We start from the raw sequence: 9,719 nt of genomic DNA, 5'->3' as shown, positions 1-9,719 counted from the left end.
CAAAACTGGCTTGCACCCGTTGTATGTGATCGTATAGCTTATCACACCTGATCATCACGTGGTGTCTCGGCACGACGAACTGTAGCAATGGTGCATACTCAGGGAGAACACTTGTACCTTGAAATTTAGTGAGGGATCATCTTATAATGCTACCGCCGTACTAAGCAAAATAAGATGCATAAAGGATAAACATCACATGCAATCAAAATATGTGACATGGTATGGCGATCATCATCTTGTGCCTTTGATCTCCATCTCCAAAGCACCGTCATGATCTCCATCATCACCGGCTTGACACCTTGATCTCCATCGTAGCATCGTTGTCGTCTCGCCAACTATTGCTTCTACGACTATCGCTACCGCTTAGTGATAAAGTAAAGCAATTACATGGCGATTGCATTTCATACAATAAAGCGACAACTATAAGGCTCCTGCCAGTTGCCGATAACTTTTACAAAACATGATCATCTCATACAACAATTTATATCTCATCACGTCTTTGACCATATCACATCACAACATACCCTGCAAAAACAAGTTAGATGTCCTCTACTTTGTTGTTTCAAGTTTTACGTGGCTGCTACGGGCTCCTAGAAAGAACAGTTCTTACCTACGCATCAAAACCACAAAGATTTTTCGTCAAGTGTGCTGTTTTAACCTTCAACAAGGACTGGCCGTAGTCAAACTCGATTCAACTAAAGTTGGAGAAACAGACACCCGCCAGCCACCTGTGTGCGAAGCAAGTCGGTAGAACCAGTCTCATGAACGCGGTCATGTAAGTCAGACCAGGCCGCTTCATCCAACAATACCGCCGAATCAAAGTAAGACAATGGTGGTAAGCAGTATGACTATTATCGCCCACAACTCATTGTGTTCTACTCGTGTATATCATCTACGCATAGACCTGGCTCGGATGCCCCTGTTGGGGAACGTAGCAATTCAAAAAAATTCCTATTATCACGCAAGATCTATCTAGGAGATGCATAGCAACGAGACGGGAAGAGTGTGTTCACGTACCCTCGTAGACCAAAAGCGGAACCGTTATGCTAACGCGGTTGATGTAGTCGAAAGTCTTCACGATCCAAGTACCGAACGTATGGCACCTCTGTGTTCAGCACACATTTAGCTTGATGACGTCCCTCGAACTCTTGATCCAGTAGAGGGTCGAGGGAGAGTTTCGTTAGTACGACGGTGTGATGACGGTGATGGTGATGTGATCTGCGCAAGGCTTCGCCTAAGCACTACGACGCTATGACCGGAGGAGTAAACTATGGAGGGGGGCACCGCACACGGCTAAGAAACAACTGTTGTGTCTTTGGGGTGCCCCCTGCCCACGTATATAAAGGATGGGAGGAGGAGGTGGCCGGCCCAAGGGGGCGCGCCAAGGGGGGAGTCCTACTTGGACTCCTAGTCCAAGTAGGATTCGCCCCCCCCCCCCCTCCTTCCTTCCAACGGAGAGGGGAAAGGGGAAAGGGGGGAGAAGGAGAAGGAAAGGGGGACCGCGCCCCAATAGGACCTCCTATGGCAGCCTCCCTCTCTCCACTATGGCCCAATAGGCCCATGAACTTTCCCGGGGGGTTCCGGTAGCCTCCCGGTACTTCGAAAAATCCCCGAACCTTATCGGAACCATTCCGATGTCCGTGCATAACCTTCCAATATATCAATCTTTACCTCTCGACCATTTTGAGACTCCTCGTCATGGCCGTGATCTCATCCGGGACTCCCAAGAAACTTCGGTCACCAAAACACATAACTCATAATACAAATCGTCATCGAACGTTAAGTGTGCGGACCCTACGGGTTCGAGAACTATGTAGACATGACCGAGACACATCTTAGGTCAATAACCAATAGCGGAACCTGGATGCTCATATTGGCTCCTACATATTCTTCGAAGATCTTTATCGGTCAAACCGCATAACAACATACGTCATTCCCTTTGTCATCGGTATGTTACTTGCCCGAGATTCGATCGTCGGTATCATCATACCTAGTTCAATCTCGTTACCGGCGAGTCTCTTTATTACTCGTTTTGTAATGCATCATCTCGTAACTAACTCATTAGTCACATTGCTTGCAAGGCTTATAGTGATGTGCATTACCGAGAGGGCCCAGAGATACCTCTCCGATACACAGAGTGACAAATCCTAATCTTGATCTATGCCAACTCAACAAACACCTTCGGAGACACCTGTAGAGCATCTTTATAATCACCCAGTTACGTTGTGACGTTTGATAGCACACAAAGTGTTCCTCCGGTATTCGGGAGTTGCATAATCTCATAGTCAGAGGAATCTGTATAAGTCATGAAGAAAGCAATAGCAATAAAACTAAACGATCATAATGCTAAGCTAACTGATGGGTCTTGTCCATCACATCATTCTCTAATGATGTGATCACGTTAATCAAATGACAACACATGTCTATGGTCAGGAAACTTAACCATCTTTGATTAACGAGCTAGTTAAGTAGAGGCATACTAGGGACACTCTGTTTTGTCTATGTATTCACACATGTACCAAGTTTCCGGTTAATACAATTCTAGCATGAATAATAAACATTTACCATGATATAAGGAAATATAAATAACAACTTTATGATTGCATCTAGGGCATATTTCCTTCAACGTCGCGGGCGGCGCTCTCGGCCAGCTCCATGGTGAGAGATTGCGTCCTCCCTGGGCCGTCTTCAATGTTGAGTGGCGCGCTGTACAACGACATGAATGCGGGCAGCTGGCGCCGGGCAGGAGCGCTCGGGGGGAGGAGGTTTGGTGGGCCAGGGCGGTCAGAAAACAGGCTTGGGATCGGTCCAGACTCCCGCAAACCTCCCCCACATTTATCTCCGATTTGCGAGAGAAATCGCGCCTGGACCGCTCCATGAACCGATACAGGTCGGCATTGGATGGCTTCCACGGTTCAGAAAGCGTGGTCCAGACGGTTGCGGGAGGTTTACGGTTTCGTCTTGAATATGCTCTAAAGATGCTAGCAAACAGATTCTCTTAAGTGAAATCGCCTGACTATGGCGATTGAAGTTGAGCAACCTAAGTCATGTGAAGCTACTAGTAGAGATTGCGTCCCTAAAATAACTACCCAGACACTGCCGACAGAGTTAGATGTGCACACTTCATCGATATCACACACAAAATACAACTGAAGTGAAGGTGCGTCTCCGGCGTGGAAGAGTAGTACACGGGAGACGGACCGGACTACATGGGACACCAGGCTCCAGCACCTCCCATGGCCTACTCATCCTCGAAGGAGTCCGCGCCTTGTCCGTCGCCGGTGGACGTGAGGTCCACGAGGGAAATGGTGGCGCCTTGGCTCTCGTCGTCCCACCGGCCTGGCTGATGGTTCATCGGCGGCGCGTAGGAGGCGCAGCTGGCTATGTTCTCCTCCGTGATCGCTTGCAGTTGTGCCTCTGCGCTGCCACTTCCTGCCAAGCGGCGACTTGAGTGCGGACGGCCTCATAGATGGCACGCTACTCCGTGACGAAATTTGGTTCGCCGCGGCCATTGCAGCCACAACCTCCTTGCTCGTGTGCTCGCCGTAGATCTGGCCCTCTGCCAGCCAGTGCTGCTCCAGGAGGAATATGTTGTACCGATGTTCCTCCTGCGCCTGCTGGAACGCCGACAAAGGCGTCGATGCAGGCTGCACCTCCGCCATGGTGGCGTTGAACTGCGCCTGCGCCTGCTCCAAGGTGAAGCTGGCGTGCATAGGAGGCGCGGGAGCCGGGACAGAGTCATAGGAGCTCGTCTCCATCGTGGTGTCGTCCTCGTTGTCGGAGACCTCGGGCGAGCTGGACGGCAAGCCGGCGTCGATCCACCTGGCATGGCGGCAAGGGCGGCCACCGCGTGCTTCATCTCCGGCGACAGACTATCCCACAGTGCTTTCCCGCTGGGGGTCATGGTGGATGCAGTGCAAGGGTGGTGGATGTGAAGGGTCTGGTGTTGTGATGTGGAGTTAGTTGGGCGTGTCCGCCTTTATATAGCGGATTCCGGTGAGGCCAGGCCTCCGAGTGCGTCAATGCGGGGCACCGGAGTGGGTTTCTCGACTGGCGAGCTTGCTTAATGGTGGCAGACAAACGAACAGTGGCATTGAACGGGCGCGGTAGATATCCGTCTTGTCCCGTCCAGTGACGCGTCTCCGGCATTGAACAGGCGCGGACACCGGAGACATGTCACGGGCGGCGCTCTCGGCCGGCGCGCCGCTTGAATGGCGGAGGCAGTGAGAGATCGCGTTCGCCCTGAGCCATCTTCAATGTTGAGCGGCGCGCTCTACAGCGACATGAATGCGGGCAGCTAGTGCCGGGCAGGAGCGCGCGCGGGAGGGGGAGGGGTTTTTGATGGGCCAGGGTGGTCAGAAAACGGGCTTGGGATCGGTCCGGACTCCCGCAAGCCTCCCCCACGTTTGTCTTCGGTTTGCGGGGGAAATCGCATTCGGATCGCTCCGTGGACCGATACAAGTCGGCATTGGATGGCTTTTGCGGTTCAAAAAGCGCGGTCTAAACGGTTACGGGAGGTTTATGGGTTCACCTTGGAGATGCCTAAAGATGCTAGCAGACGCAGATTCTCTTAAGTTAAATCTCCTGACTTTGGCGATTAGATGTGCACACTTCATCGATATCACACACAAAATACAAGCAAATGTACACATCGATAGCTGCCACACAAACTGGCATATATACTACGGAGTATATACTTGCATGACCAACCACGTTCGATGGATTTTAGTAATACAGCAAACAATCAGCCCATGGTGGTAACGATCACAGGACGCAACAGATCTATTGGTGTAGGGGTGCGTACTGCGTAATGATCTGTTATTTTCCGTTGAGAAGCCGGCTGGAGAGCGACGGATCGACCGGTGACGTACCAAAGCGAATGGCTGGGAAACTTGGTAGATCAAGACAACTCAACTCATCATCATCTTTTGGTCGGTCCAACAGTAATAATTTGAAATCGTACGTCCCGTGACTTTCCGAGTGCCCCCACACCGTCCACGGAATCTTTTTTGATGCTAATACATGTATCTATTGAAAAAAAAAACTAAACAGCTCTGAGTTGCTACAGAAGTTAAATACTAGTACTAGTACTATGGATCGCTATAAGGTCTTTTGTTTCGCATGAGTTTTTTGTTAACACTTATGATTGCGGTCGTCCACTCTGTGCAAAGAAAAAATATGTCAAAATATATAAGTAGTTTGTGTGATTGTAGGTTTTTGCAAGAACTACGAGGCATGCAAGTGAGAACTGCAAGATTCCTGCTGCGAGTTGCGGCTGATGTCTTCGGTAGAAAGAAAGGATGGGCGCCAGTGGTTTTGGCGCTTGCTGGTTGAAGGAATTTGCCGTTTTGAGTTGATTATACAGTACCTTCATTTAGGCTTATTGTCTGCTTATTTTGTGATGGTGGTTTGTAAAGGTTTCTTATTCATCTTTAAGGTTGTCCTTTTGTTCTTGATATGTATATATCATAATTTTGGAACCATACTCGACGGAATGGTCCTGGTGGGATAGTTCCATCAATTTCATTGGGGAAATTATTATTAAAAAAATTGGGGGGGGGGGGGGGGGGGGGGGGTATATTGCCCCAAAGGAAAAGGTTAGTTGTGATACATCTATGAACTACTATATGTTAATTGTGCCAATTAATTTCTTGACAACCTAAGGTTGTATCTGAGGATGAATACACAGTCACCAACTTGGGTCATTACAATAGCAAAGAAGTAAGGAAGAACCATGATTCTTTTTCCAGGCTTGCACCACCATCACCATCGGTGACGGCCGCGACGCGCTCTTCTGGCATGATAATGGAGCGGAAAAGGGCCCCTAAAGTTAGTCACCCCGGAGCTCTACAAGATTGCTTCCAGGAAGAACATGATGATGCAAGGAGTGTGTTATTCAAGTTCACCTTACAACCAACCAGGAGGATACCATATCTTCGAACCTGACTACAAATGGCTCTTACTCTTCAACGTCCGCATATGTGGTGCACTTCTATGGATCTTAACCCAGGTTCGAACTGGCCAAGATTGGGTCCCCGCACATCGACCCTAAATGCAAGTTCTTTGATTGGATTGTCCTTCATGGAAGAATTCTCACCGCGGACATGATTACAATCCGGGGCTGGACACACGACCCGTGATGCCAGCTTTGCCTTCAGGCGCCATAAACGTGACCCACTTGTGCAATGATTGTCCCCTCTGTGTCGCTGTATAGAACCAAGTGATCACTTGGACAAATGAGAATCTTCCGGTGCCCGATTTTCTACCGAAGCCCGGTGATATTTTTATCTGGCGGAACAAGTTGATCGCAAATGAGTCAAAAGAGGCGTGTAAACATCGAAGTGGTAGGCTCATCTACACCATTTGGAATATATGGAAAGACAGAAACCAACGAGTGTTCACGAGACGTCGCATGACTCACCGTGAAGTGGCAATGTTGGCCTCTGAAGCAATCAAGCAATGTCAAATGGCGTTTTCGAGTGTCGTGCATGCCGTGGGCATCGGCTAACTGGCCCATGTATTTGTTTAGTTCTTCGATTTTTGCCACGTTTCACCACAAAATTGCACCACCTTGTACATTATGTTCACATCTTTCTCTCTTAACAAAAAAGGCAGTGCTCCTGCCAGTTCCTCAGAAAAGAAAAATACTACCATCAAGATTTGTTTAGTAAGATAGATAAAATAATCAACAATCAGGTCTTTACCAAAATCATAAGGCTAGGTGCATAAAGTAAGACATGCCCATGGTAGCGAAGGAGAAAGAAGAACCATGCCTAATCTTCTATATCATGTGCTAGTCACAAGTTTAAAAAAAGTGTTGTTTTGTGTGTTCATGAATCTCCACTCCTAAAAGGGGAGTTCGTACATTGTTCGTTCATTCCTCCTCCCCATACATCGAAGAAACGACCCACAGATTTTTTCTGGGAAGGGTGCATCATAGGGTGGGATTTTTGTGTTGGGCCCGCATGTTGAAGATAATATAACGGATTTTCCGGACAGCCACATTTCTCCAACACATATTGTCTGGATTTGGGGAGCCCCGACTGTTCATATGGTTAAGTTAAAGTTTGGAGAACCTGTTGGGTGCCTGTTTGATGCCCAAACACGCCTGGACATACGAGGAAGAAATGAATTTCGACCTTAGAGATGACCTTAATCATTTGTTTGATTCATTTAATTATATGCATTGTTGCCCGTAGCAATGCACGGCTATTCTACTAGGGGTATATGTGTTTGACATTTGGAGCAAAATGTATAATGCATGGTTCACATTTTGTGAAAAGATGACGTTGTGTTAAGTTTATTTAAAAAAGAACTCTTTTTATACATCATTTTATCATGTTTTGTAAGTTTGTTGTTTAAAAGATGTAAACCGAGAACACTCTTACACTTATTTTACCATTATTTTATGTTGTTTTTAAGCACATGTTATACAATTTTCACACCATTCCCACAGCAATGCGCATGTCATCTCACTTGGTTAAGTTTCATTGTGCACATGCACGGTGATGTTCACTAATCAGTTGTGATGGCGAGAGAGACAATTTGATCTTGACTGCACATTAGAAATTCGTTATCTTAGCACAAGCTGCTCGATTCATGTGGGCGACGTGACGCGCGGAGTGCAAAAGCTAGATCTGCCATGCACCATCCAACGCGGTACGTACATGTCACGGGATGTATGGCTACATAGCTAGGTAGGGGACTCGACAAAACGATATCTATGATGGGGGATCGCGAATCATCGAAACCGACACGAGCTAAATACCATCTTCCACTAGCAAGCGAGCAAGTGCACTGTTGTGCACCAAATTAACTGGAAAATTGGAGGCTTGATAGCGACTTGAGCTAACCGAAAACGACATTACAGTACGCTTTTCAGAGTGATACACCCGTACGTACATTAGAAACTCAAGCATGCAAGCAACGCCGGCATCTCCGTTGGCATCTTTGTCTCCTTCCTCCTCCACCAGCTGGACTAGACGCTGGCTCACCCAGTGCCCCAGTCCACACAATTCCCCTGGCATGATCATCTTGCTTGCACGTACCCGCGCGCAGCTCTTCAGATGCATGCACTACAGGAGAAGTGATGTAAGATATCTCCCCCCTCGCCCTTCCCTTCCCTTGCCTATAAATACCACCCAGGCTCCCCTTGCATTGCCACACACAACAGAAGCAAAGCCAGCCTGTGAGTGCACTTTGTACACGTCCATTGGCGTAGCTAGCTAGTTAGGCAGAGATGGCGAAGAAAGTGCAGGTGGTCGCCACGCTCCTGGCCCTGAACCTTCTCTTCTTCACCTTCGCCAACGCCACTGGCCGTCCCTGCCCTCCTGGCGGGGGCAGCGGCGGGGGAGGGAGCGGTGGCGGTGGGGGAGGAGGGGGCAGCGGGGGCGGGGGAGGCGGCAACTGTGGTGGCGGGAACTGTGGTGGGGGCGGAAACGGTGGTGGCGGGAACTGTGGAGGAGGGAACTGTGGTGGGGGTGGAAACGGTGGAGGCGGAAACGGTGGTGGTGGCAATGGTGGAGGCGGAAACTGTCCCGGAGGCGGAAACTGTGGCGGAAACGGTGGCGGTGGGAACGGTGGCGGAGGAAACGGTGGAGGTGGGAACGGTGGCGGAGGAAACGGTGGAGGTGGGAATGGTGGCGGCGGAAACGGTGGCGGCGGCAACGGTGGGGGCGGAAACAGCACCCAGTGCCCGCTGGACGCGCTGAAGCTGGGGGTGTGCGCGAACGTGCTGGGGCTGCTGAACATTACCCTGGGGAGCCCGCCGGTGCAGCCGTGCTGCTCGCTGATCCAGGGGCTGGCGGACCTGGAGGCGGCGCTGTGCCTGTGCACGACGCTGAACCTCAACCTCCTGGGCATCAACCTGACCTTGTCCATCGCCCTCAGCCTCGTCCTCAACAACTGCGGCAAGAACGTCCCCTCCGGCTTCCAGTGCCCCAACTGAGCCCGGCCGGACCTTGCATGCTGCATCCGCCATACCTCATGCATGCATGCATGCATGATTGGCTATTTGAAGTACCACCACGTACTTAATTGTGCGCTTTGATTACGTAATTATCTGCTGGTTTTTATGTGTGGCTGGATTTCGATTGCGGAGAAACTACGTACTACTTCTCCAGGTTCTACGTACAAGCACGCACTGTTACCTGCGTGCGTAAGGATTTCGTTGTGTGTGTGCATGATGTCTTGTCGTAATCGTCACATGTTTGTGATGAGTTAGTTATTGCCAGAGTGCTCATGATGTACCGCTATCTCCGGCTAAATAAAAGATTTGCTATTTTCCATTATTATTATATAGTACATTTGCATGTTTTACTATTTTTGCACTGTGCTTGAATTGAAATTGTATATAAGCATGTAGTGTGTTTGAATGGTCTCACTCTCGTGATGCTATACTTTGGTACTGGTATTGCACTATTTGTATTGACTTGCCTAGTTTTTTAACGTTACGAGAGGAGAAAAGGAGCACTTGTATGACAGCTGGCAACCCTAGCATACTACCTGATACTCGTCGCTGATTATGACTTTATTAATTTAAAGTCGGGCTCATTTCGAACCATTCCTCTAAGCAAACGATATTGAGAACCTAAGTGAACTGGAAAACTAATTCTCCCACACACAGGAGTACACACAACTTAACAAGCTAATTGATCATTTCTTCCCGTCCCGAGTCAGATAACAGTTAACACTAACTTCCCGTTACTTCCATAAGGAAC

General features: G+C 49.0%; 1 protein-coding gene across 1 annotated transcript; it reads left to right on the top strand.

Moving 5' to 3' along the window:
* Positions 1 to 8,154: 8,154 nt before the first annotated feature.
* LOC123054227 (acanthoscurrin-1) lies at positions 8,155 to 9,290 on the top strand. The gene has a single exon (XM_044477950.1). The coding sequence runs from the start codon at positions 8,240 to 8,242 to the stop codon at positions 8,945 to 8,947; it is 708 nt and encodes a 235-aa protein (XP_044333885.1). The 5' UTR covers positions 8,155 to 8,239; the 3' UTR covers positions 8,948 to 9,290.
* Positions 9,291 to 9,719: the final 429 nt, after the last annotated feature.

This window comes from Triticum aestivum, chromosome 2D (genome assembly GCF_018294505.1).
Source record: "Triticum aestivum cultivar Chinese Spring chromosome 2D, IWGSC CS RefSeq v2.1, whole genome shotgun sequence".
Lineage (NCBI taxonomy): Eukaryota > Viridiplantae > Streptophyta > Magnoliopsida > Poales > Poaceae > Triticum > Triticum aestivum.
Note: the sequence above shows the minus strand (reverse complement) of the source record. Positions and strands in the feature narration are given on the sequence as shown.